The 27,350-nt window shown below is 56.6% G+C and overlaps 1 protein-coding gene across 1 annotated transcript in view; it reads right to left on the bottom strand.

Moving 5' to 3' along the window:
* ZFR2 (zinc finger RNA binding protein 2) overlaps nt 1-27,350 on the bottom strand; it is a 43,096-nt gene that overhangs the window by 4,692 nt on the left and 11,054 nt on the right. The window contains exons 2-16 of the mRNA XM_017847156.1: nt 26,450-26,660; nt 25,396-25,504; nt 23,430-23,648; nt 23,072-23,325; nt 19,498-19,680; nt 16,950-17,127; nt 14,985-15,142; nt 13,826-13,945; nt 13,094-13,233; nt 11,774-11,882; nt 10,686-10,876; nt 7,397-7,568; nt 5,230-5,368; nt 1,243-1,340; nt 731-826 (exon numbers count right to left, since the gene is read on the bottom strand). Of these exons, the coding sequence (XP_017702645.1) occupies nt 731-826; nt 1,243-1,340; nt 5,230-5,368; nt 7,397-7,568; nt 10,686-10,876; nt 11,774-11,882; nt 13,094-13,233; nt 13,826-13,945; nt 14,985-15,142; nt 16,950-17,127; nt 19,498-19,680; nt 23,072-23,325; nt 23,430-23,648; nt 25,396-25,504; nt 26,450-26,660 (2,377 nt within the window). The remainder of the gene's footprint in view (nt 1-730; nt 827-1,242; nt 1,341-5,229; nt 5,369-7,396; nt 7,569-10,685; nt 10,877-11,773; nt 11,883-13,093; nt 13,234-13,825; nt 13,946-14,984; nt 15,143-16,949; nt 17,128-19,497; nt 19,681-23,071; nt 23,326-23,429; nt 23,649-25,395; nt 25,505-26,449; nt 26,661-27,350) is intronic.

Here is a 27,350-nt window from a genome sequence, read left to right as displayed (position 1 = left end):
CAGCGCGGGATGGGGGACGCCACTGCAGCGCGGGATGGGGGACGCCACTGCAGCGCGGGATGGGGGACGCCACTGCAGCGCGGGATGGGGGACGCCACTGCAGCGCGGGATGGGGGACGCCACTGCAGCGCGGGATGGGGGACGCCCTCAGGGCAGGGGAGGAGGCTGGGTGTGGATGGCTGGCTTGTGGCTGGTGAAGGTCTGGGGACTGGATGGGTTCCCGGGGTCTCTGTGGGGGGCATGGGCTTGGGGCCTGCTCCATGAACCTTGTGTGTGGGGGGTTCTGCTTCTTCTTCTCCCTCCTCTTTCTACCAGGATAGGCAGGGGGTGGTGTTAGAGCCACAGGGGGTCTCCTCTCCAAAGCAGGTGGGTCTGGGCTGGGTCACCCAGAGGCCGGTGTGCAGCCAGGATGGGGAGTCCAGCTTCCACCCCTCTGCCTGGGCCCCTCTGCTCTGGTGCCACGAAGTCGGGCAGACACCGCACATTTCCCTGGCCAGTCCCGCATTTTCATGCGAGGTTCTGGGTTTTGAATAATGGTAGTCAAATGAGGCTGTGGACAGGGCCGTCTCCCCCGCCCAGGGAATCTCAGGGACTCCCACGGCCTCTCGAGTACTACGTCTCCCGCCGGCTCCTTCACGGGAAAGGGTTTGTCTCTCGACCTGGGCCTGTCACGGCCACGGAGCCCCTCGGGGCTCCCAGTGGAGGGCTGGGCCGCCAGGCACTGCCTTACCCAGGCTGGCAGGGCTGCCCAGGTGGGCACACGCCGGCAGAGGTCCCTCAGGACCCTGATGACGATCACGCATGGCTGCAGGCTGCTGGCTCGAGCCTTCGGGGGAGAAGCACATGGTTCACTTTCTGGGGCTCACACGGCCACGTGGTGTGGTGTCGTCAGCATGAACCCCGGGGAGGACAATGGGGAGCCTTGGCGGCCTCGAAGGTGGCAGGTGGAAGCAGAGTCCACTTCCAGATGAGTCCGGTGCCACCAGGCCGTTGAGTGGCCACGGGACGGCAGCGTCCCCACCCCCAGGACAGCACCCACTCCTTTCACGTTTCCTGACCCCATCAGCCAGGAGCCAGCGTTGGTTGTCAAGTCAGTGCTCAGCCAGGAAGCTGATGGCGGGCGACCTGGTCTGCGCTGGGAGCCCACGAGGCTGAGGCGGCCGCGCCGGGTCAGGCTGGTGCCTCTGAGACACGTTCCTCAAAGTCACCCCTCTCCCCCTGCTCCACCCCTGCCCCCCTGACCTGAAACCACCGGGCATGACGAAGGGCGGCCAGGGACTCGAGGCACTTCTCGGAGCTCAGGACATCACCTGGGTCAGCCCGAGGCTTCTCCATGCCTTCTAGAAGAAAAACCTTAAGGTGTGCGGGGAAGGCACCTTATCCCGCTCTGCTGCCGACGGGGTGAGGGGCTCAGTTTGGGCCTCTCAATCCTTTCTTTTTTGAGACACAGTTTCACTCTGTCACCCAGGCTGGAGTGCAGTGGTACGATCTTGGCTCACTGCAACCTCCATTTCCTGGGTTCAAGTGATTCTCCTGCCTCAGCCTCCCAAGTAGCTGCGATTACAGGTGCCGGCCACCACATCTGGCTAATTGTTGTATTTTTAGTAGAAACGGGGTTTCACCATGTTGGCCAGGCTGGTCTTGAACTCTTGACCTCAGGGGATCCTCCCACCTCGGCCTTCCAGAGTGCTGGGATTACAGGCGTGAGCCACCACGCCCGGTCTCAATCCTTTAGGCCTCGTTTTATCCATCTGGGGAATGAGGGTTCCTCCCAGATTGTCCTGCTAAGACGCAGTGAGGACCAGACAAACCGTTCCTGGAAAAAGTCACCTGGGAAGTTCTGAGCTTACCTATTGCTACTGAGGGATTTCAGCCCTGACGCTCTCGGTTAGCCGATGAGGGTGAAGATGGGAAACTAGGAATTAAGCCAGATTTCTAGAAACTTCCACATGCATCATGAAAAGGGAGAAAGTGGGTCCGATTTCAACACGTCCTGTTGTTGACGACAACGGCCCCAGAGTCTGGGAGAGATGTGGGTCCCTTTTCCCTCCCGGGTTATTATTTTCCTTCAAGAATATTTTTCTTGGTTGGGTGTGGTGGCTCACACCTGTAATCCCAGCACTTTGGGAGGCCAAGGGGGGGCGGATCCTGAGGTCAGGAGTTCAAGACCAGCCTGGTCAATATGTCAAAACCCTGTCTCTACTAAAAATACGAAGATCAGCTGGGCATGGTGGCGCACGCCTGTAATCCCAGCTACTCGGGAGGCTGAGGCAGGAGAATAGCTTGGACTTGGGAGGTGGAAGTTGCAGTGAGCCAGTATTATGCCACTGCGCTCCAGCCTGTGCAACAGAGTGAGACTGTATCTCAAAAAAAAAAAAAAAAAAAAAAAAGTATTTTTCTCAACTGGAAAACAGTGGCTCATTCCTGGAATCCCAGTACTTTGGGAGGCTGAGGCAAGAGGATTGTTTGAGCCCAGGAGTTTGAGATCAGCCTGGGCAACATGGCAAGACCCTGTCTCCACAAAAAATAAAATTTAGCCAGGCATGATGGCACACACCTGTGGTCCCAGCCATTGGGGAGGCTGAGGCAGGAGGACTGCTGGAGCCCAGGAGGTCGAGGCTGTGGTGAGCTATGACTGCACCACTGCGCTCCAGCCTGGACCACAGTGACACAATGTCTCTTAAAAACCAAAAACCAAAACAGGATATTTTTCTTATTTAATTACATACAACACTGTGGGAGGCCCTGGTTCATTTAGGTCAGAGGATGGTGCCCAGGTTTCCCACTGGTTCACAACCATCCCCGCTGATCTGTCAGGGAAATGACTCCTTTGGGGTAGAGAGGGAAATGGCAGAGGTGTATATGAGGAACGGTTTTGTTTTGGTTTGTTTGACGGAGTCTTGCTCTGTCGCCTGGGCTGGAGTGCGGTGGCGCCATCTCGGCTCACTGCACGCTCCGCCTCCTGGGTTCACACCATTCTCCTGCCTCAGCCTCCCGAGGAGCTGGGACTTCAGGCGCCCACCACCACACCTGGCTAATTTTTTAAAAAATTATTTTTGTATTTTTAGTAGAGACGGGGTTTCACCGTGTCAGCCAGGATGGTCTCAATCTCCTGACCTTGTGATCCGCCCCCCTCGGCCTCCCAAAGCGCTGGGATTAGGGGCGTAAGCTGCTGTGCCCAGCAGGGGTTTTATTTTTTATGTATTTAGAGACAGGGTCTTGCTCTGTGGCCCAGGCTGGAGTGCAGTGGTGCCACTGTAGCTCACTGCAGCCTCGAACTCCTGGGCTCATGTGATCCTCCTGCCTCAGCCTCCTGAGTAGCTGGGACTGCAGACATGCACCACCACATTCAGCTAATATTTATTTGTTGTTTGTTTCGAGATGGAGTCTCACTCTGTCACCCAGGCTGGAGTGCAGTGGCGCAATCTTGGCTTACTGCAACCTCCACCTCTCGGGTTCAAGCAATTCTCCTGCCTCAGCCTCCTGAGTAGCTGGGACTACAGGCATGCACTATCATGCCCAGCTAATTTTTGTATTTTTAGTAGAGACAGGGTTTCACCATGTTGGGCAGGCTGGTCTCGAACCCCTGACCTCAGGTGATCTGCCAGCATCAGCCTCCCAAAGTGCTGGGATTACAGGCGTGAGCCACTGCGCCTGGCCAAATTTTCTTTTTTTAGAGATGGAGTCTTACTACATTGCCCAGGCTGGTCTCGAATTTCTGGGCTCAAGCAATCCTCCCACTTCAACCTCCAAAAGTGCTGGGATTAGAGAGGTGGGCCGCTGTGCCCGACCTAGAAAGGGAGTTTTAGAAGCTCACCTCCCCACCACGCTGGGCCTGGGGAGGGGAAGCGGGGGCAGGAATAGGCCAACAGGAAGTGCAGTTTCCTGGGGGGTGGCTCACGGGTCTCCGGTCGCTGATCGGTCCTCACAGGATTTCCGCTCACTTAAGCACCCACCCAAGCCGGGAAAGAGCCACTGTCTAGTGGCCGCCAACCCTTCACCCGCCCCACCACGGCGCCACTCCGCAGCCTCCTCCGCATTTGTGTCGGAGCCTTCAGCTAGCACTGAAAGCCACTCTTCCCCACACCGTACTTACTTTTTAGATGACTATTTGTGAGGACCAATCGTGGCTTTCCATTTAATGATTCAAAGGCTCTTCTTAAAAAAAAAAAAAAAAAAAAAACTGAAGCTTTAAAAAACAAATTGGGCCAGGTATGGTGGCTCACGCCTGTCATCCCAGCACTTTGGGAGGCTGAGGTGGGCGGATCACCTGAGGTCAGGAGTTTGAGACCAGCCTGGCCAACCTGGTGAAACTCCGTCTCCACTAAAAATACAAAAAAATGAACTGGGTGTGGTGGCGCACACCGGTAGTCCCAGCTACTCGGGGGCTGAGGCAGGAGAATCACTGGAACCCAGGTGGCGGAGGTTGCGGTGAGCCAACATCGCGCCACTGCACTCCAGCCTGGGCGACAGAGTGAGACTCTGTTTCAAAAAACAAACCAACAAAAAATACCAAATGGATGGAAAGAGAAACCTCAGTAGGTCATGGCCCTCAGTTATGACCAAAAAAGATTATAAAGGGGGTGAAAGATGATAGGAGTTTGGAAAACTGCCCTAGAGACTGTTCTGGAAGACTCCACAGCTGGCTGAGACTTCGGGAGCACAGACGTGCAGTGTGTTACCGATGGCTGCCTCCGCTGTGGCTGCCAGCCAAGACCCTCGCTGCCCCCAGCCTGGCCCAGCCCCTCACCCACCCTCCCAGGCCTGGCAAGTCTGGCTTTAAGCCCCCCGACCCCCCAGGTTCCTAATCAGTGGTACTGGGACCGCGGCGACTGATGGACAGAGTCAAACTGAGCTTCTGCTGTGACGCGGGGGAAATGGCTCAGACCTGTCCACTGCCGCTGGGGCTGGTGTCGCCAGGGCCGGAGAAGCAGGTGCCAGCCCTGGGTCAGGGCAAGGGAGGCGACACGGTGTCACTCACCCGAGCACGGCCCCTGCAGCCAGGCTCTGAGCCCATCTGATGCTGTCACCGACTCGCCTCCTCTGCTGCCCGGAGACCCAGCTCTTGTGTGACCCATGGAATCCTCGGGGGGACACCAGTGCTGGAGTGTGGCTGCTGTGGCATTTCCTGCTCAGGGCAGAGGCGGACACTGCCCCAGGCCTGGGTGTGGGGAGTGCCCTCGGGAAGCGTGCGGGGGATGGTGGTTGGAAGGAAGGGCTGGGCCGCACCTGGGTCTGTGGAGGGGTCCTCCCGCATCAGGGGTGAGGTGACGGATACGGTGACCTGCATCCTGGGCTCCTCGCAGGAGGAGATGACAATGTTGGCTTCAGAGTCAGAGGAAACCTCATACTCATCCTCGGTCACCATCTGGGAGGGATAAATACAACACAAGGCCACCTTACTGCAGCCCAGATTCATGTGTAAATCAGCCAGGACGTGGTTGGTGTGTAAGTTAATTCTGTCGGGCCTCCCACACTTGCTGCCTGGGTGCCAGGCCCTGTGCCCCGTGTCTGAAACCTCCAAGTGACCAAGACACAGCCGCAGCCCTCCGGGAGCACACACATGTAAAGATATATACAGACAACAGACCCTGTGATATAAGGAGCCTCCATATGTAAAGAACACCTATAATTCAATAACAAGAAGATCAGCAATCCAATAAAAAATTGGTGAGTGAAGTAACAGATACTTGGCAGAAAAAGAAACACAAATGGCCCTTTTTACACAATGACACACATTACCCCATAGTCAGGAAGGAGTAAAACTATAATGAGATGCCACCATCTCCTGTCAGAAGGACATAGTTCAAGAGATCTGTGTCACAGTCTGCTCTTCCTGTCCATGGTCATCGCCCTTCATGCGGCCTGTGCTCACACCTGAGCCTGGCCTCCCACCTGAAGCCCACCTCTCTCCCCTCTCTCCCTGATCTTCCATCCCTTCCCTTCTCAGGGCCTCCCTGCTGCAAGTCAGCCCCCAGGGGGCTCTGTTGACATTACTGGGGTGGATGCTGCCAGCTTCCCCACAGCCTTAGCCATTCTCATGGGACTCGGTTATTGTCTTTGCACCAGGCTGCAAGTTTTCCAGAAAGCAGGGGCTGTATCTGTCATGTTGTAGCCACTGACATGTTGTAGGTGTGCAGGAAATGTGAGATGCCATCATTGAAGTCAGAGCATGTCACTCCCCTGCTCAAAACCCTCCAGCCTCCCCACTTCCCTGAGAATGTAATCCTAGCTCCTGGTATGGCCTTCAGGCCCAGCTTGATCCAGGCGCCCCCTCATTCCCTCATGCCCACCCCTCCTTGCTCTGGGCCTCCTGCTTTTGGCCTCTGCAGGTGCTGGTCCTTCTATGGGGAACACTGTCTCCCCGACCAGGTGCTGCCCATCCCCTGGGCATCCAGTGTCCACTGGAAAAGTCAAAGGAGTAAGGCTGAGTTTTCCCAGGGATGGTGACAGACGTTCAGGAAGAAGGAACAACTCTGGGAACCAATTTTTCATTTTTCTTTCTTCTTTTTTTTTTTTTTTGAGACAGAGTCTTACTCTGTGATCCAGGCTGGAGTGCAGTGGCACGATCTCTGCTCACTGCAACCTCTGCCTCCAGGGCTCAAATGGTTCCCCTGCCTCGGCCTCCTGAGTAGCTGGGATTACAGGCGCCCACCACCAAGCCCGGCTAATTTTTCTATTTTCAGTAGAGACAGGGTTTTACTATGATGGCCAGGTTGGTCTCGAACTCCTGACCTCAGGTGATCCAACCACCTCAGCCTCCCAAAGTGTTGGGATTCCAGGCATGAACCACCATTCCCAGCCCGATTTTTCTTTTGAAACCTAAGATGATCAATTTAAATCCTCCAGTGTGAGAAGAGTATATGAAAATTCTCTAGAGGAAAAAATTCAGTTGACATCTCACAGCCCTAAAACTGAAATTGGGTTTTTGCCTTTTCTTACAGCTTCCCAGTCATCATCGCTGCAAATGTTTTCTGTGCAGCTTTCATCATCATTTACTTTTTTTTTTTTTTTGAGACGGAGTCTCACTCTGTCGCCCAGGCTGGAGTGCAGTGGCGAGATCTCGACTCACTGCAAGCTCTGCCTCCCGGATTCACGCCATTCTCCTGCCTCAGCCTCCCGAGTAGCTGGGACTACAGGCGCCCGCCACCTCGCCCGGCTAGTTTTTTGTATTTTAGTAGAGACGGGGTTTCACCGTGCTAGCCAGGATGGTCTCAATCTCCTGACCTCGTGATCCGCCCGTCTTGGCCTCCCAAAGTGCTGAGATTACAGGCTTGAGCCACTGCACCTGGCCTGCTTCTTGTATCTTAGAGTCGTTTAGTAACAGAGGTTTCCTGCGGGGAGAGGGCTGGCAGCCAGACGCCTGGAGCAGCGATGGCCGGGGTCCTGACCTTACCTGGAGCTGCTGGGGCAGCTGCTGGGCGATCCTCCGCAGCAGGCTGTGCGTGGGCTTCTTGGAACAGAGCAGAGCGAGGCGCACGTTCCTGTCCCCGCGCAGGAGGAGGCCTTTCGCCAGGATGCCTACCCGCATGACGCCTTTCAGGACCCGAGCCTGACGGGCAACGCTGCTGTGGGGACAAAGCCACAGACGTGAGCCGTCAGTGGAGAGACGCGGGGTACCCCAGCTGCCTCGCTCCTGAACCACGCGGACCCTGCCATTTGCAGAGCCCCTCTGTGCCTCGGCATCCTCATCCATGAAATGGGACCAGGCGACTCTGTGGGAGGCGCTTGCGGGATGAAATGAGACACCGTGAGATCGATCGCGGAGGTGCTGTCACTGGACATGCCTCGGAGTAGCCGGGACGAGTGGCCAAACCCACGTTTTCCTTCCTTGTGAGCAAACGCTACGCCCCAGGCCCGCCCCGTGAGGTCTGATGGCTCCAGCGTTCACGGACTCTGTCACTCTGTTGTTTCGGCTCCACATGGTTCAAGAGAGGACAGAAAGCAAGGCTGCATTCTGCCTTTGCTTCACGGGGGTTAAGAAAATTCACAAACAGCCGGGCGCGGTGGCTCACGCCTGTAATCCCAGCACTTTGGGAGGCCGAGACGGGCAGATCACGAGGTCAGGAGATCGAGACCATCCTGGCTAACACGGTGAAACCCCGTCTCTACTAAAAAAAAAAAAAAATACAAAAAAACTAGCCGGGCGAGGTGGCGGGCGCCTGTAGTCCCAGCTACTCCGGAGGCTGAGGCAGGAGAATGGCGTGAACCCGGGAGGTGGAGATTGCAGTGAGCCCTGATCGCGCCACTGCACTCCAGCCTGAGCGACTGAGCCAGACTCCATCTCAAAAAAAAAAAAAAAGAAAAAAGAAAGAAAATTCACAAACCTAGACCAGGCATGGTGGCTCACACCTGTAATCCCAGCACTTTGGGAGGCTGAGGTGGGCAGATCACTTGAGGTCAGGAGTTTGAGACCAGCCTGGCCAACATGGCGAAAACCCATCTCTACTAAAAATATAAAAATTAGCCGGGCATGGTGGCGGGCACCTGCAGTCTCAGTTACATGGGAGGCTGAGGCAGGAGAATCGCTTGAACCCGGGAGATGGAGATGGAAGTGAGCCAAGATTGTCTCACTGAACTCTAGCCTGGGAGACAGAGCAAGACTCCATCTCAAAATAATTAATAATAATAATAATAATAATAATTAGCTCGGTGTGGTAGTATATTCCTGTAGTTCCAGTACTTGGAAGGCTGAGGCAGGAGAATGGCGTGAACCCAGGAGGCAGAGGTTGCTGTGAGCCGAGATCGCGCCGCCATACTCCAGCCTGGGAAACAGAGCGAGACTTGGTCTCCGAAAAAAAAAAAGCAGAGGGCAGGTTCCTGGGTGCTCGTTGTATTGGGACACTTTCCAACCCACAGCTGCAAGGCTCACATTTCCTATATGGAGTCAGTACTCTATGCTCCAGCAAAAGGAAGCCCTCAGGCCGAGTGGATCAGCCAGACACAAAAGGCCACACGGTGTGCGACTCCACTTCTGTGAACTGTCCAGCACAGGCCAGTCCACAGAGACAGGACGGGCACTTGTGGGTGCATGAAACAAAATGAGGAGTTTGCTTAATCGGGACAGTTTCTGTCTGGGAAGATGAGACAGCTCTGGACAGGGACAGGGATGCTGTTTGCACAACTGTGTGAACGTGCTGCGTGCCCCTGGACTGTATGTGCACTTAGATTAACATGCTCAGTGTTGTGCGATGTGGATTTTACCACAATAGAAAAGCATTCAAAGATTAGAGTGAACCTGTAATCCCAGCACTTTGGGAGGCTGAGGTGGGAGGATCGCTTGAACCCAGGAGTTCAAGACCAGCCTGGCCAACATAGCGAGACCCCTCATTGCTACAAAAAGTTAACAATTAGCTGGGTGTGGTGGTGGGCACCTGTAGTCCCAACACTCGGGAGGCTGAGGCGGGAGGATAGCTTGGGCCCGGGGGGGTCTGAGGGTCAGTGAGCTCCGATCACGCCGCTGCACTCCAGCCTGGGTAACAGAGTGAGATCTGTTTCTTAAAAAACAAAAAGCAGGCCGGGCGCGGTGGCTCACGCCTGTAATCCCAGCACTTTGGGAGGCCGAGACGGGTGGATCATGAGGTCAGGAGATCGAGACCATCCTGGCTAACACGGTGAAACCCTGTCTCTACTAAAAAATACAAAACTAGCCGGGCGAGGTGGCGGGCGCCTGTAGTCCCAGCGACTCGGGAGGCTGAGGCAGGAGAATGGTGTGAACCCGGGAGGCGGAGCTTGCAGTGAGCCCAGATCGCGCCGCTGCACTCCAGCCTGGGCGACAGAGCGAGACTCCGTCTCAAAAAAAAAACAAAACAAAACAAAAAACAAAAGCAACAACAACAAAAAACAGCAGCTGCCAGAGCAGGAAGGACCTTTGAAAACACGTAAGTCCCGCTCGGATGAGTTCACTCCACGGCAGTTGCTTAGACGACGTAGGGACCTTCTCGCTTCCTAAGAGTCACAGGGGCTTGGAGCTGAGTCACACGGCTGCTCAGTGACACGAACCACTCTGATTACTCAACTACTCCCCGAGGCGGAGAGGTCCGTTCAGAAACACGCTCAGCTTCCTTCTGCCGATGAGGAAACTGAGGTTTACAGAGACTGTCAGTCCCTCGTGAACGACGTTTCTAGATGCACATTCAACAGCAAAAGGGAACGCTGAGGCATCGGCCGGGCGCGGTGGCTCGAGCCTGTAATCCCAGCACTTTGGGAGGCCGAGATGGGCGGATCATGAGGTCAGGAGATCGAGACCATCCTGGCTAACACGGTGAAACCCCCCTCTACTAAAAATACAAAAAAACTAGCTGGGCAACGTGGCGGGCGCCTATAGTCCCCGTTACTCGGGAGGCTGAGGCAGGAGAATGGCGGGAACCCGGGAGGCGGAGCTTGCAGTGAGCCGAGATTGCGCCACTGCACTCCAGCCTGGGTAACAGAGTGAGACTCCGTCTCAAAAAAAAAAAAAAAAAAAAAAAAGAACCGCATGGACCACCCTCCGCAAACCAGCCTCGTTCGGTGCCAAGAAGCTCTGAGACCTGGGGAACTTCCCACTCCCAGGGCTGGAAAGCTGCCGCGGGCCACCGAGGGCTGCGGGGCCATCAGAGCTGGGGGTTCCTGCAGGGTCTTGTCCCAAGGAGCTGAACTCTGTCCTGGCTGAGAGCTGGGCCCTGGGGAAGGGGATCTCCAATGACCTGCGCTTGCCGCCCTCTTCCTCTCTGCCGCCCTGGTCCTCCTCGGCCAGCGTGTCAGACACCAGCTTGAGGGCCCGCTCCGCGTGGGACACCACCCTCTGCACGGCCAGGAGCTCCTGCTCCGTGGGGTAGATGGTGGCGTGCTTGCACATGACGTGCCGGTCGTCGCTGGATGCCGGCCGCCGCCCGGGCTGTGGGGAGAGGCCGCCCGTGTCAAGGCTGGGCTGTGGGGTAGGCGGGCAGGTGGGGGTAGGTGGCCGTGGCCAGCTGGGTTACCAGGCAGCAGCACGGCCAGGTGAGAATCCAGCACACACAGCCCCGGGCTGGGGAACAGGGAGGTGCCTGGGGCTGCCCCTGATGGCTGCAGGAAGCTTGGGTCTGAGTGAAGGAATGGGGGGAGCCTCCGCCACCTTTGGCCATATTTTTAAATTTCCAGACCAGAGGCTTTTGAGTCAGCCTGGAAACCCCTTTCTCACAGCAAGGTGCAAATCTGAGGTTCTCATTTAGGCTGGGCGCGGTGGCTCATGCCTATAATCCCAGCACTTAGGGAGGCCGAGGCAGGCGGATCACCTGAGGCCAGGAGTTCCAGACCAGCCTGGGCAACATGGTGAAACCCCATCTCTACTAAAAATACAAGAGAGCCCGGCACAGTGGCAGGCGCCCATAGTCCCAGTTACTTGGGAGGCTGAGGCATGAGAATTGCTTAAACCCAGGAGGCAGAGGTTGTAGTGAGCCAAGATTGCACCACTACACTCCAACCTGGGTGACAGAGAAAAAAAAAGGTTTCCATTGAACCTGGGGGCTCGGGCCACGGGGACAGGTTCACCTGAGAAGAGACAGTAGCAGCCACAGAGGCATGAGGCTCCCCAAGGGAGGCGACCACCCGGGGCTCCAGGAAGCAGAAGGGTTCTCTGTGGTCCAATGGTAGGGGCTGGGGCTCCCATCTGTGGAGTGAGGGGGTGTGGGCCGTGGAGCCCCGTCCCCTGAGTACTATATGGGAGTTGGGGGAGGTCAGGTCCTCCTAAGGTGTCCGCTGCCCCGGGGGTGTGAGGTTGCCCGCATTTGCACACAGAGGAAGCTGTACCTACCTGGAGTTGGGCGCTGGTGGGTGGCTCCGGCCTGCCCATGAGCAGAGAGTGGGCCCAGTCGGATGGTGCGTGGGGCGGCACGTCCTGGCAAGGCTCCTCCTCCAGCCGCCTGCAGGACCGAGACAGGACAGAGCGTGGTCAGGCCAGCAGCCCTGAGCTGGGGGCACATCAGAGACGCTGGGGCCTCATGCTCCCAGCAAGGAAGGCAGGGCCGAAGCTTTTACTGGGGCTCCGCTGCACTGCATGGGCGCCTGCTGTATGCACAGAAGACTGAGGCTGGGAAGGCCAGTGTGGGGGGGAACCAAACACCCCTTAGGCAAAAGAGACCCAGCCTTGGCAGCCGCAGCCTTCAGGAAGTCCTGGTCCCCTTCCCAGTGCAGACCTGCTGCTGCTGGACACACCACAGTCAGATGTTACCTCAGAAAATGCTCTGGGATGGACACAGGGGACTCCAGAGGTCAGGGACACTGGGACACCGGGGGTCAAGGGGACACAGGAGACACTGGGGATGAGGGGACACTAGGAGATCGGGGGACACAGGGGACTCCAGGGGTCAAGGGGACTCAGGGGATACCAAAGGTCAGGAGACACAGAGACACCAGGGGACACAGGGACACCGGGGTCAGGGGACACCAGGGTTCAGGGAACGCAGGGGCATCAGGGGTCAGGGGGTCACAGGGCACACCAGGGGTCAGGGGGACACCAGAGGTCAGGAAAACAAAGGGGACTCCAGGGGTCGGGGTCACAAGGCACACCAGAGGTTGGGGATACAGGGGACACAAAGGTCAGGGGACACAGAAGATGCCAGGGGTCAAGGGGACCCAGCGGACACTGGGGGTAAGGGGTCACAGAGGACACCAGGGGTCAGGGTACACAGGGACACCAGGGGTCGGGGGACCCAGGGCCACCAGGGGTAAGGGGACACAGAGGACACCAGGGGCAAGGGGTCACAGAGGACACGAGGGGTCAGGGTACACAGGGACACTAGGAGTCAGGGGACACAGGGGTCAGGGGGACATAGGTCACCAGGCGCCTCTGCAGCCGTGCGGTCCAGTGAGTTGGCAGGCAGTGTCCCTGCGTGTGCAGAGGTGCCTGGCACCCACGTGTCAGGTCTGCACACCACTGTGCCTTTGCCCGTCTGCTCTGGAACCCTCTCTTGCTCCCACACCAGGACGTGCCCACTGCCCAGGCACCCGATTCCCCCCACTGCCTGAGAGCTCACACGGGGGAGCCCTGTAATCTGCAGCGGCGGGCGTCTGGTTCCACGCTGGACCTGCCTTCCCTCGCCAGGCCCCCCTGCCAAGACCCGCAGCCGGGCACCTCCTCTCCACGTGCCAGCGCCGCAGTTGCTCCAGCCGCTCCTCCGCCAGGCGCCGCTGCTTCCTCCTCTGCTCCTCCAGGAGCTTCCGAGCCCGGCTGCTGGGCTCCATGGCAATGGGAAGGTCCGGGTTCACTTTCTTCTGGAAAGGAGAGGCAAGGCTCTGAGAGTAGGGACCTTGCCTTAAACAGGGATGCCGGGAGGGTCTTGGGGTGCAGGGAGAGGCCCAGAGACTAGAACTGTTGGGCTGAAATCTCCCAAAGCCTTTTTTTTTTTTTTTTTTTTTGAGACGGAGTCTCGCTGTTGTCTCCCAGGCCGGTGTGCAGTGGTGTGGTCTCAGCTCACTGCAACCTCTGCCTCCCGGGTTCACACCATTCTGCTTCAGCCTCCCGAGTAGCTGGGATAACAGGTGCGTACCACCACATCTGGCTAATGCTTGTATTTTTAGTAAAGATTTCACTATGTTGGCCAGGCTGATCTCTAACTCCTGACGTCAAATGATCCACCCATCTTGGCCTCCCAAAGTGCTAGGATGACAGGTGTGAGCCACCGTGCCTGACCCAAGATACACTGTTGAGACGTGGACCAAGGCTTTGAAAACACAGAAAATCACCCCACCCTCTTAAGTTCATCGGATCACACAGGCAGAAGAGGCCCGACCAGAGGCCTCCCAGTGCCCGCCCGGGCCCAGCACACCCCGGACGGGTGTCAGGGGCTCTCCCTGCTGGACGCACCCGGTACTGCAGCCGGTGCCGCCGTCCCCTCACGTGCAGGTCCTTGGCGTTAAGGTCGTTGAAACTGCACTCGCACAGCTTACAGTGGAAGCGAAGCACTCGCCCTTCCTCGCTGCACACCTGAGACACAAAACAGCCGCACGCACACCAGGCACAAGGCCGGGGGGATGTGAGATGCTACCAATGCCAGGTCGTTGCGGAGCATTCCTCCTTGCTGGTCATTTTGTGTATGTAGTTTTAGAGACAGGGTCTTGCTGTGTTACCCAGGCTGGACGGCAGTGGCTAGATCTCGGCTCACTGCAGCCTCAAACTCCTGGGCTCAAGCGATCCTCCCACCTCAGCCTCCCGAGTAGCTGGGACCACAGGCATGCACCACCATGGGAGGCGGGAGGATTGCTTGAGCCCAAGAGTTCAAGACCAGCCTAGTCAACATAGCGAGACCCCGTCTCTACAAAAAAAAAAATTTAATTTAATTTAAAAATTAGCTGGGAGTGGTGGCTCATGCCTGTAGTCCCAGCTACTCAGGAGACTGAGGTGGGAGGATTGATTGAGCTCAGAAGTTTGAGGTTGCAGTGAGCCATGACGGCACCACTGGACTCCAGCCTCAGTGACAGAGCAAGACCCTGTCTCTTAAAAATCCCAGGCCTACAGTCAAGGCAGACGAAACCCAGCCCTGCCTCTTTGGCACACGCAAGGCCAACCAGGGTCTGAACTGCCGCTGGCCTGGGAACTGGCAGACCTGGCCCGGGAGCTTGGCTCCACTGCTCACTAGCCTGGCTTTGGCAAGTCCCGAGATCCCCCAGGCCCAGGAAAGGAGCTGGACGGAAGGGCCTCCAACCTCCCGGAGAACTTTCTACTGCCCGGAGCCCTTCCATCTTCCAGACAGATGGCTCCATGGGGCCCCCTGTTGGGAATGCCTCGGCCTGTCTCTGGCCCTCATGGGGCCATATTCATTTCCTGTTGGTATCCGAAATCTGGCACCCAAAGTGTCAAGCGGGTCTTGCACGGCGTTTGGTCTATGGAGGTCTGGCCTGTGCAGCTCGGGAACGGGGATAGGTCTGTAAATCTCACCGGGAGAAGCCGGGTGAGGTCTCGAAGCCTGACCCACAGCAAAGTGCTTCCCTGACCGGAGCTCCAGGGCTTGACAGCCTCGACTTACCTCCTCCACATATTCTGGGCCCACCGGCTGCGTATCAGAGCAGCCCAGGGGAGCTTCCTCCGAGCCTCCTTGGGTGGGTGCTCCAGGACCCTCTGATTTGGGTTGGACTGGTCTCCCTCTCTGGGGTCTGCAGCCTGCTATCTGGGGCTCAGGAGGCCCTGAGGGGAAAACCATGTCACTTACACCCTGTTCCAGGATAAAGCACTGTGGCTGCAAACCAGCCAGGTGGCATGGGGGAGAGAACCACCCAGACCCCAGGCTCTGCCTCCCGTGATGTCGGGGGGAATGGCCCCGGGCAGCCACCTCGCTCTCCCTGCCTGCATGTGACCCAGCCGAGAAACTGAGGCCAGTTTCAATCCGTCAGTGGAGATGTCCTGGATTTAGGTCCTCGCTTGAGGAACCCATTGACAGCACGAAATCCACAGTTAATAGACGATGAAGTATCAGGCGGACCAAGGCTCGCACTTAACCTACCCCCGTCAGGCAAAATTATGGAGCCTCGGGTGACACAAGTATCTTTGTTATCAGAATGACTTGATGGTTTGATCTTCAAAATCATGTTGCTATTCAAGGATCAAGGCTGCTGAGGTTAAAAACAGAATGCGGCTCCCTCAGCCCCTGGCCACGCACAGCACAGTGGTCCAGGGCAGAGACTCTTAGACAGACTCGGGTTCCAATTCCACCTCCACCGTTTACGGCTTTTCCATCTACACATTGGGACTGGTGACAACATTGACTTAAATGGGTTGTGGGCTGGGCACAGCGGCTCATGCCTGTAAACCCAGGGCTGTGGGAGGCCGAGGCGGGAGGATCACTTAAGCCTAGGAGTTTCCGACCAGCCTGAGTAACATAGCAGAACCCCATCGCTACAAAAAAAAAAAAAAAAAAATACAAAAAGTAGTGGGATGTGGTGGTGCACACCTGTAGTCCTAGCTACTCAGGAGGCTGAGCTGGGAGGATCGCTTGAGCCCAGGAGGTGGAGGCTGCAGTGAGCTATGATCGCGCCTCTGCACTGCAGCCTGGGTGACACAGTGAGACTGTCTCAAAAACAAAACAAACCATGAAAAAAGAGTTGTCATGGAGGTAAAGTGAAGCAGTGCACACAAAGCAGTGAGCAGATGCCTGGCATTTAATCCTGATTAATGCGGGTCACCTCTGATAGCTGCGGCTTTGCACTCAGGGAAGGTAGGGTCACAGGCAGAGGGGCGCAAGGATTCCACCTTCATTTCCTGGTACCCACATAACTCTGGTTCTGAGCCCAATTTGTTCACTGTCACCAGCAGGGTGCGCAGGGGGGCACAGTCGAGGTGGCAGCCCAGGGAACACTCTAGGTGCAGGGTGAGGGCTTCCAGTGAACCCCAGCACCCAGCACCAGCTCAAAGTCAACTGGAAGAGGCCGGGCATGGTGGCTTATGCCTGTGATCCCAGCACTTTGGGAGGCCGAGGATAGTGGATCACTTGAGGTCAGGAGCTTGAGACCAGCCTGGCCGACATGGTGAGATCCTGTCTCTATGAAAAATACAAAAATTCGCCGGGTGTGGTGGCGGGTGCCTGTAGTCCCAGCTACTCAGGAGGCTGAGGCAGGAGAATCGTTTGAACCTGGGAGGCGGAGGTTGCAGCAAGCCGAGATTGCACCACTGCACTCCAACCTGGATGACAGAGCGAGGCTCCATCTCAAACCAAAACAAAACAGCTCTACAGGAAGAAATGGCATTACAATTTTATTGGTTCTGCCAGCACTCTCTGGAAATGGTCGCAAAGGGTCTCCAAGGTTCAGGGCGGTGTGGGTCAGGGGGAGGCCATCTCGCTCTGCTGGAATAACGGAGAGACGGCACCAACCCCACACCACCCCCCGGGAGGACGTGACGAAAACCAACTGGATGGTCGATTTTCTCACGAAATTTTCACTGGGCAGGGTGGCCAGGGCTCCCGTGGGTACACGAACACGCACGCAGACACACATACCCTCGCATGAGGCCTTCGAGGCCACGGGTCTCTTGGCCAGTGCTGGCCTGCTCGGGGCACACACGCTGGGGCCAGTGGGGGATGCGGGCTTGGCCTCCACCCCGGGGGTGCTCTCTGTGGCCGGTGCAGGCTCGAGGGTGGGAATGGGTTTCCCCAGTTTGGTGTGCAGCTTGAAGGCCTGCAACAGACAGAGCCGGGCTCCTGTGTGAGGGCCGCTCCCAGCCTGATGGCCTTTATCAAGAGGCAGGAAGGGCCTCCGCGGGCGGGCAGCGGGAGTGTGGGCGGGCTGGTCCTGGGGACCCCGCTTCTTCTCTCCTCCTGCTCTCTGGGTATCACCCACGCCAGAAGGCCCTTCCCAGGTGGCCTCCTGCCTTGCACACGTGCTTGTGAGTCCTCTAGCGTGGTGACACTCCTCTGACGTGTGAGCACGTGGCTCACCGGCTCACATGGATGCTCTTCCTCCTCTTCCACCACGTGGGCTGCCAGGTGGGGCCTCTCAACCTCCCGAGCCCCATCCTAGTGCCCCCGACTGCCCGGGACTCCGCGTGTGTGGACGGATGGTGGGCGTGCATGCATCCCTGGACGGACACCCACGTTCTGCACGCGCGTGTGCACGTGGTCACGTCCGTATTCTGGCCGTGCCCTATTCTCAGCACCTCCGGGTGCACGGCACTTCTGGCAAAGGTGTCGTGTGCACAGGGCCGCTGTGTGTGTGCTGGGGACCATCTCAGACACATTTGCCAGCTCCGAGTCTCTGACACGCACTGCACAAGACCTGCCCTGTAACCCCCAACCCCACAATGGGTAGCAGGGCCTGCCTGACCCCCAGACCAAGCCCCAGCCTGTGGGGGTGATGCCTGCAGCTCTGCTCCACCGGCCCCTAGCTCTCTGGTCCCCAGGCCAGTGAGTCTCCTTCCGTCATTTCTCTGCCCCCCTCCTTCCCTCCTCCATGCTTCCCTGCACATTCCTCTTTCCCCCGTGGGTTCACACAGGCCCTCAGCAAGCTGTCCTGAACACAGCCAGGGAATGAGGCCCTGGACGAGCCTTTAGGAAGCTGAGGGAAAGAAGCCAGGTCCTCAGCCAGGCCTCCAAGGGTGGCTCAGACTGACAGCCCAGGCTACAGCACAAGCCAGCTGTTCCCCTCCCTGCCCTCAGGTGGGGACTCCATCCCCTCCCAGCCGAACATGACATAACCCAGGCCTTTCTTCTTTTTTTGAGACCGAGCCTTGCTCTGTCGCACAGGCTGGAGTGCAGTGGCGAGATCTCAGCTCACTGCAACCCCCACCTACCGGGTTCAAGCAATTCTCCTGCCTCAGCCTCCTGAGTAGCTGGGGTTACAGGCGTGCACCCCCACGCCCAGCTAATTTTTGTATATTTTAATAGAGACGAGGTTTCACCATGTTGGCCAGGCTGGTCTCAGACTCCCGACCTCACGTGATCCATTCGCCTCGGCCTCCCAAAGTGCTGGGATTACAGGCATGAGCTACCGTGCCCGGCCTAACCCAGGCCTTTTTAAGGCCACAGGAGAACAGTGATTATTACAGCAGGGAGTGTGAAGAGCAAGACCCCAAAGGGAACACAGCGTTGGATCTCATCACAAGGCAAGCCCTGTCCGTTGCCACGCCTGAATGCCAAGCTTTCTTGGAAGTCTGGGCGTGAGTGTCTCAGCCACTTCATGTTTTTGTGTAATGAGCAGGAACCCCTTTTATAAGTCTAAAGGAAGGCCGGGCGCGGTGGCTCAAGCCTGGAATCCCAGCACTTTGGGAGGCCGAGACGGGCGGATCACGAGGTCAGGAGATAAGACCATCCTGGCGAACACGGTGAAACCCCGTCTCTACTAAAAAAATACAAAAAACTAGCCGGGCGAGGTGGCGGGTGCCTGTAGTCCCAGCTACTCGGGAGGCTGAGGCAGGAGAATGGCATAAACCCGGGAGGCGGAGCTTGCAGTGAGCCGAGATCGCGCCACTGCACTCCAGCCTGGGTGACAGAGCGAGACTCTGTATCAAAAAATAAATAAATAAGTCAAAAGGAGTCCAGGTGCAATGGCTGACACCTGTAATCCCAGCACTTTGGGGGGCTAAGGCAGACAGACGGATCACTTGAGCTCAAGAGTTCCAGACCAGCCTGGCCAAGGTGAAACCCTGTCTCTACTAAAAATACAAAAATGAGCCGGGTGCGGTGGTGGGTGCCTGTAATCCCAGCTACTTGAGAGGCTGAGGCAGGAGAATTGCTTGAACCCAGAAAGCAGAGTTTGCAGGTCACTGAGCCGAGGTCACGCCACAGCACTCCAGCCTGGGGGACAGAGTGAGACTTTGTCTCATTTAAAAAACATAATAAAATGAAAAATAAGATAAAATGACTGGAAAGGAGTTTGGATCTTTGAAGATGAGGAAGCAAGGGTCTGGGCAGCCGGCCCTTGGGCACGTGCCACTTGGGGAAGCTTCTCCGGGCTCCCTCTGATCTCCGCAGGCACCTCTGTGGGTCCTAAGTGCTGACCTGGGGGATTCCTCCCCAGGGGTGGCAGAGCCTGGGATGGGTGGGACCATACCTTCTGGTGCTTGGCTCCCCGGATGTGGGCCGTGTAGGCATCTGCCCCAGTGCAGGACACGGCGCACAGGCCGCAATGTAGCTGCGCCTGCACCCCACGCGGGCTCCCGTTGGGCTGCACGCCTGTCTTCTGGGCCGCCTCCTTCTTTCTGTGCTTCTGCCCTCCCAGATGTTCCCGGTAGGTCTGCAGCAAGGGGTGAGAGTGAGCCTGAGTGCGGGTTTGCACACTGGCCACGCCCCCTCCCCTGCAGGCCCCCGCTTAGCGCATAGGAACTCGGTGGTAACAGAGGCCCACTGTCCCCAACCCTCCATCCCCTGGTGCCACGGAGGTTCAAGTGTCCCTTTATTTTTCTTATTTTTATTTTTTATTTTTTGAGACGGAGTCTCGCTCTGTTGCCCAGGCTGGAGCGCAGTGGTGCAATCTCAGCTCACTGCAACCTCCGCCTCCTGGGTTCAAGTGATTCTCCGTCCTCAGCCTCTCAAGTAGGTGGGACTATAGGCGCACGCCACCACACCCAGCTAATTTTTGTATTTTTAGTAGAGACAGAGTTTCACTATGTTGGCCAAGCTAGTCTTGCACTCCTGACCTCAAGTATCCACCTGCTTTGGCCCCCCAAAGTGCTGGGATGACAGGAGCACACCACCGCGCCCAGCCTATCTTCTTACTGTAGACTTCTCGAATTTTTTTTTTTTTTTTTTTTTTTTTTGAGACAGGGTTACGCCCTGTCACCCAGGCTGGAGTGCAGTGGCGCTATCTCAGTTCACCGCAACCTCCACCTCCTGGGTTCAAGCGATTCTCTTGCCTCAGCCTCCCAAGTAGCTGGGACTACAGGTGCCCGCCACCACGCCTGGCTAATTCAAGCGTCCGTTTATGAAGCCCACGTAACAAACCCACAGGCTCAGATTGCTAGACATAAGGCTTCTCCCTTCTTCTGGAATTCAAGGAGTTTCTTAGGAAAGCATGCTCCATGCATCACACGTTCCTTTCGGGGGCTACTGTATACAGAAAATTCTGACTTTTCAGAATTCAACCTTGGAAACCAAGCAAGGGCACCTGCTGCCCGAAGGACAGTCATGTACACTTCCGTCTTAGGAAACTGCTAACAGACACAGGGGCTCCACTTGGGGGAAGCTACCGTGAGTCACAGGCCTACACATCCGCTACTCCTGGGCCCAAAATATCTGATTGCGTCTGGGGAAGCGACAGCCAAGCCCTCAGGCAGAATCCTGGGTGTGCTGCTTAAAATCCTGAAACAAAGCTGACCACAGACAAGACGTGGCAGGTGGGCCACGAAACCAACACGCCCTGACAATGCCAAGAATGAATGTTCTGCAGACTGAAAAATGCCCCTGAAAATACTGGGGCACACTGGACAATGCCCGCTCCCCTACGGGCCACCAGCTTAGCGCTCAGGAGCTCAGTGACCTCGTCTGGTTTTAGGCAAGAAAAATAGGATGTGGGAGAGGCACACATTTTACCATATTACCATATATATGCTCTCTAGAATGTAGGAATCTTTTTCTTTTTTTAGATGGAGTCTCACTGTCGCCCAGGCTGGAGTGCAGTGGGGCCATCTCAGCTCACTGCAACCTCCGCCTCCCGGGTTCCCGCCATTCTCCTGCCTCAGCCTCCCAAGTAGCTGGGACTACAGGCGCCCGCCACCTCGCCCGGCTAGTTTTTGTATTTTTAGTAGAGACAGGGTTTCACCGTGTTGGCCAGGCTGGTGTCGAACTCCTGACCTCAGGCAATCCTCCTGCCTCAGCCTCGCAAAGTGCTGGGATTACAGGCGTGAGCCACCCACACCTGGTCTGGAATTTAGCAATCTTGAACTTCATAAATATATTACCTAAGCAACAGAACACACATTCCTGTGCACACACACTAACTCAGAAAGAGAGACTGACTATGGAATGGAGAAGGATACATACCTAGACGCTACCACTAAATCACTTCAGGGTGGAGGGATTATGGGGGATTATAGGTAGGCTTTTTTGGTTTTTGGTTTTGTTTTTTTGTAAGACAAAGGGTCTTGCCCTGTCGCCCAGGCTGGGGTGCAGTAGTGTGATCATAGCTCACTGCAGCCTCGGACTCCTGGGCTCAAATGATCCTCCCACCTCAGCCTTCAAAGTGGCCAGGACTACAGGTACGTACCACCATGCCCAGCTAATTTTTAAATTTTTTTAGAGACAGGGTTTCACCCATGTTGCCCAGGATGGTCTCGAACTCCTGGGCTCAAGCGACCTACTGGCCTCAGCCTCTCGGGATGCTGGGATCACAGGCATGAGCCACTGCGCCTGGCCAATAGGCTGTCTGTGTGCACTTTGGGCGTATACTGGAATAATTAGGCACATGGACTTCAGCACATCTTGGTTTGATTTCTGCCTGGGTCACTAAAACTGACTCTGAGCTCCTCAAAGTACTGACCCTTTCTGAACCTCTGGGATTTTATCTGCCACACAGAGATGGTAGCCACAAGGCAGATATGAGGATTAAATAACCCACATGGGTCTGGTGCAGGGACTCAGCTTGTCATCCTGGCACTATGGGAGGCCGAGGCAGGAGGATTCCTTGAGCTTAGGAGTTCGAGACCAGCCTGGGCAACATAGTGAGACCCCATCTCTACTGAAAATAAAAAAAATTAGCTGGGCATGGTGGTTCACACCTGTCTCAGCTACTTGGAATGCTGAGAGGAGGACCTGAACCGAGGAGATGGAGGCTGTAGTGAGCTGTGATTGCACCACTGCACTCTAGCCTCAGCAACAGAGTGAGACCCCTTGTCTCCAAAAAAAACAAAACAAAACAAAACAAAAACCCTCAAACTTGTATCCGAGCACTCTGCAAAGAAGGCCAGGGTCTCTCCTAGCATGAGATGCAGTGGAGAGCTGCCTGGGCAAAGAGCCTGAGACAGGGAAAGGGTGATCTGTGGCGGGAGGGGTCCTGAGCACGGCTGGGCCCCCCATCCCCAGCTGGGTCAGGGGTCCTGAGAGGGTGTCCTGAGCCTTCTCACACCTCTCCAGAGACTCCGTGTCTCTCCGCGGTCCAGAGCTTGCTTTCAGAGTATTACACACGAAAGACCAGGGTGTGTGTTTTGCAAAGATAGAGCTCTAGGGTCTGATTGTCTCTCCAGGAAACGAGCCCACATCTCTGCAGGGTGACTTGCGAGCTTTAAAACCTCAAGCGCGTGTGTTTGGTAAAGAGTCTTTCACGTGTGTCCCAAACAAGCACTGCCACACACAAGCACACGTGCACCCACACACAGGCGCAAGCACACACACACGCAGGCACACATACGCACACATGCACGCACACTCACCTTTGCACACACATATGCACACACATACACATGCATAAACACACACACACTTGCACACACGCACACATACGCAGCCTTGCACTCACACACGCACACACACAAGCGCTTGCACACACAGGCACATGCATACACCATGCACGTTTAACATCGGACCTTTTTTCAGCAGGCAGAGACCCTGACCTCCCTGGCGTCCACATTGGGGTTCAGAGGTTAGGAACAAAGAGGTCCCCAGGGCCTGCCCATGGCGGGAGGGTGACTGACCTGCGGGCCCGCGCAGCTGATCTTGCAGACGTCGCAGTAGTGAAGCTGGAGCTGCCTGGGCCCGGCTTTGGGTCTCGGCAGTTTGCTGGGATGCTGCGGCTTCCAGTCGGCCCTGGGGCTGCTTCCTGAGCCTGCGGGTGTGGGCGGCGGTGACAGCTGCTGCGGGGGTCCCCGGGGAGGCGGGGGCTGCGCTGGAGGATAGAAAGGGCTGGCGTTGGAGTACACCGACACGTCATAGCTCGGGCAGCTTGGTGCTAAGGAGCAGAGAAAACAGTGAGTCGGGGGGAGATGCTGATTCCACTCGAGTTGAAGCGGGGGCCGAGGGACCGACCGCCTGGGCAAGGAACGCTGGTCTTACCCATGTAGGCGGTGCAGGTGGGATCGTAGGAGGGTGGGGGGTAGGAGGTCACGATGGACGCCGAGGACTCGGGCTGGACGCCTGTTGCCGTGGGGTAGGTGTATCCCGAGGACAGGGTGCTCGCTGGCTGTCCGGCCTCCACTCTGGTCGCCTGTTGTGGGGGCTGAGCGCGGCTGTGACCGCCATGGGGGCTGGGCTGCCTGCAGGCCTCTTGGGTCCCTAGGGGACAGGCACAGGCCCTCTGCAGAGCCAGCCCCCACCCCACTGTCCCTCACCTGCAGATGGGCCCCGGGCTCAACTGGCTGGAAACGCTGGATGCTTCAGCCGGGACCAGAGGTCAGAGCCTAGGGCCGGGTCCCGGCAGCGACTGGCAGGTGACCTTGTGCCCACCTCTCCTTTCCAGAGCCCAGCTTCTCCCTCCTGCCGTGGGGGAGGAGGGCTCCTCCGCGTCTCCGGCTCCTTCACCCACAGAGCTCACCTCCTGCCACCCGGGGAAAGCTTCCTTAGAAAAAATGTCAGCTGCATTTTAGGTTCTCACTTTCCTTCATTCATAGGCCCACACCTGGCAGAGATCCCAGGGCCCATCTGAGCAGCCAGCCCTGAGGCTCACCTGCAAATCTAGGATGTTTATTATTATTATTATTATTATTATTATTATTATTAAGACAGAGTCTCGCTGTTGCCCAGGCTGGAGTGCAGTGGCGCGATCTCGGCTCACCTCCGCTTCCCAGGTTCAAGTGATTCTCCTGCCTCAGCCTCCTGAATAGCTGGGATTATAAGCATGTGCCACCACGCCCGGCTAATTTTTCTATTTTTAGTAGAGACGGGGGTTTCACCATGTTGGCCAGGATGGTCTCGATCACTTGACCTTGTGATCCACCCACCTCACCCTCCCAAAGTGCTGGGATTACAGGTGTGAGCCACTAGCCTTTATTTTGTTTTTTTTTTTAGAGACAGGGTCTCTCTCTGCTGTCCAGGCTGGAGTGCAGTGGTGCAATCACAGCTCACTGCAGCTCAGTTTCTGGGCTCAGGCGAACCTCCTATCTCAGCCTCCTGGGTAGCTGGGACTATAGGTGCACACCACCATGCCTAGCTAACTTTTTAGCATTTTTTGTAGAGACAGGGTCTTACTATGTTGCCCAGGCTGGTCTCGAACTCCTAGGCTCAAGCAATTCTCACACCTTGTTTGGGCCTCCTAAAGTGTTGGGATTACAGGCATGAACTACCTTGCGCCACCTCTAGGATGGTTAAGATGTAACTTTCACCAGTGCAGTGGCTCACACCTCTAATCCCAGCACTTTGGGAGGCTGAGGCAGGCAGATCACCTGAGGTCAGGAGTTCGATACCAGCCTAACATGGTGAAACCCCATTTCTACTAAAAATACAAAAAATTAGCCAGGCATGGTGATGCACACCTCTAGTCCCAGCTACTTGGGAGGCTGAGGCAGGAGGATCACTTGAACCCGGGAGGCGGAGGGTGCAGTGAGCTGAGATCACGCCACTGTACTCCAGCCTGGGCAACAGAGCGAGACTCCATCTCAAAAAAAGAAAAAAGAAAAAAAAGAAAAGATGTAACTTTCAGGCTGGGCATGGTGGCTCATGCCTGTAATCCCAGCACTTTGGGAGGCCAAGGCGGGTGGATCACAAGGTCAGGAGATCGAGACCATCCTGGCTAATACTGTGAAACCCCATCTCTACTAAAAATACAAAAAATTAGCCGGGCATGGTTGCAGGCACCTGTAGTCCCAGCTACTTGGGAGACTGAGGCAGGAGAATGGCATGAACCCAATAAGCGGAGCTTGCAGTGAGCCGAGATTGCGCCACTGCACTCCAGCCTGGGCAACAGAGCAAGACTCTGTCTCAAAAAAAAAAAAAAGAAAGAAAAAAAGATCTAACTTTCCCAAGGTTTTCCTGTGCTGCAGGGAACGTCTCCTTGTCCACAGCCCCGACCCTGCAGATGGCTCACCTGGCTGGCAGGAGTCTGTCATGCGCCCAGGCTGGAGGGCAGGAGGCTGGAAGTACGGCCTGTCCTCGTAGCTCCTGGCAGCCACCGACTGTCCATAGCTGTAACTGTCCTAAGTGGGGGTTTCCGCAGGAGAGCAGCTCAGGCGGCAGGTGCAACGCGCCCTGGCCACACTGCACTCTGCATTTAGTCTTTCCCGCAGCGCTGGCTCCTAAGCATCTGCCCAAGACCAGGCCCTGGCCCAGGGGCAGGGGGCAGGGGATGTGGCTGACACAGCAGCTCTCATGGAGCTGACACTAATTTCCAAGAATCCGACTGTGATTTACAAGAGGACGCTGGGTGTGGCAGGAGAGGGTGGGTTTGCAGGGAGAAGCCCCTGAGGCCTTAGCAAGGAAATGGAGAGGGAAGGAAGAGGGTGGGGTCAGGTAGGTGCTTGGGTGACAGGTGGCCTCTGATGCCATTGACCGACACGACCTGGGGACGAGGTGCAGGCGGCAGGGCTGGGGAGTTGGAGCATGGTCATAGGGGACATCTTTGCGACACCAAGTGGGAACACAGTGGCTGGATCTGCAGCCTGAGTGCCTCGGTTGGGAAGGTGGGATTGTCACCACCCAGCTGTGCCCCACATGCCACAGACACCCTCTTAGAAAGGCAGGAACCCGGAGCGTGGGGAAGGTGGGGTGAGTCCTGGTCTCTCTGGGGCCAGGAGGCTGAGGCCACCTGCCCTGGCCAGGGAGGGCTCCTCCAACCCAGGTGACCCTTGTCCTCCTTCACAGCCACTGCTGAGGCCGGGACAAAGCTCTGAGTGCTGTCACTGTCCCCACTGCCCCGATGTGGAGGTATGCATGCGGCCTGTCCCCGAGAGCAGTGGATTCTTTTGGAAGTGACTCTGCCCTGATTTCTCCCCACCGCAGGTACGTAATGCCAGCAGAAGGGTCCCGAAGGAAGGATCGCGGTTAAGAGGCCTGGGAGGAGTAGCTGCGGGGAGCCCACTGCTCTCACCCATGCAAGGCAATCCACGTTTCCCGGCAATGCTGTTAAAGGAAGGACTGGATACCTGGTAGGTAGCCATGGTGGTGGCCGTGGAGACGGGCTCCTGGGGTCGGCTGCCGTAGGTGAACTCCTGGCTGGAGTGGGGCTGGTATCCACCGTACCCTGCCGGGGCAGCTGGGGGAAAGGCCGGGTTTGAGGCGGGGTCCATCCCAGGAGTGGGCTGTGCAGGATAGCTGGCCCCCGTGGTGAGCAGGGGAAGAGTTGGAGTCTGGGCGCTAGAACCACAAACACACACACAAGCCCCACGGGGTTAGAGCAAGTTCTAACCCCACCGGACCTGAGCTGCCCTGCTTAGTGGAGACCCTCCTAGGAGCCCAGGCACAGCTGGAAGCACTTCCCACAAATTAACACCATCTCACAACAACGCTGTAATGCTGGAGCTACCACTGCACCCAATTTACAGACGCAGAAACTGAGGCACTGTCAGTGGCAGAGGTGGGACTCGAACCCATCTGAGTTCCTAATGCTGGAACTACCACTGCACCCAATTTACAGATGCAGAAACCGAGGCACTGTCAGTGGCAGAGGTGGGACTCGAACCCATCTGAGTTCCGCTTTGTAGATGATCTACTTGTGTGGCAGGGCTTTTTCTCCATGTCAAGATTCTTCAGGCCGGGTGCGGTGGCTCAAGTCTGTAATCCCAGCACTTTGGGAGGCCGAGACGGGCAGATCACGAGGTCAGGAGATCGAGACCATCCTGGCTAACACAGTGAAACCCCATCTCTACTAAAAATACAAAAAAATTAGCCGGGCGAGGTGGCGGGCACCTGTAGTCCCACCTACTCGGGAGGCTGAGGCAGGAGAATGGCGTGAACCTGGGAGGTGGAGCTTGCAGTGAGCTGAGATCGTGCCACTGGCCTGGGCGAAAGAGCGAGAATCCGCCTCAAAAAAAAAAAAAAAAAAAA

Source organism: Rhinopithecus bieti, unplaced genomic scaffold, assembly GCF_001698545.2.
Source record: "Rhinopithecus bieti isolate Rb0 unplaced genomic scaffold, ASM169854v2 scaffold_28055, whole genome shotgun sequence".
NCBI lineage: Eukaryota > Metazoa > Chordata > Mammalia > Primates > Cercopithecidae > Rhinopithecus > Rhinopithecus bieti.
The sequence above is the reverse complement of the archived record's forward strand: the minus strand, read 5'-3'. Positions and strand labels throughout refer to the sequence as shown.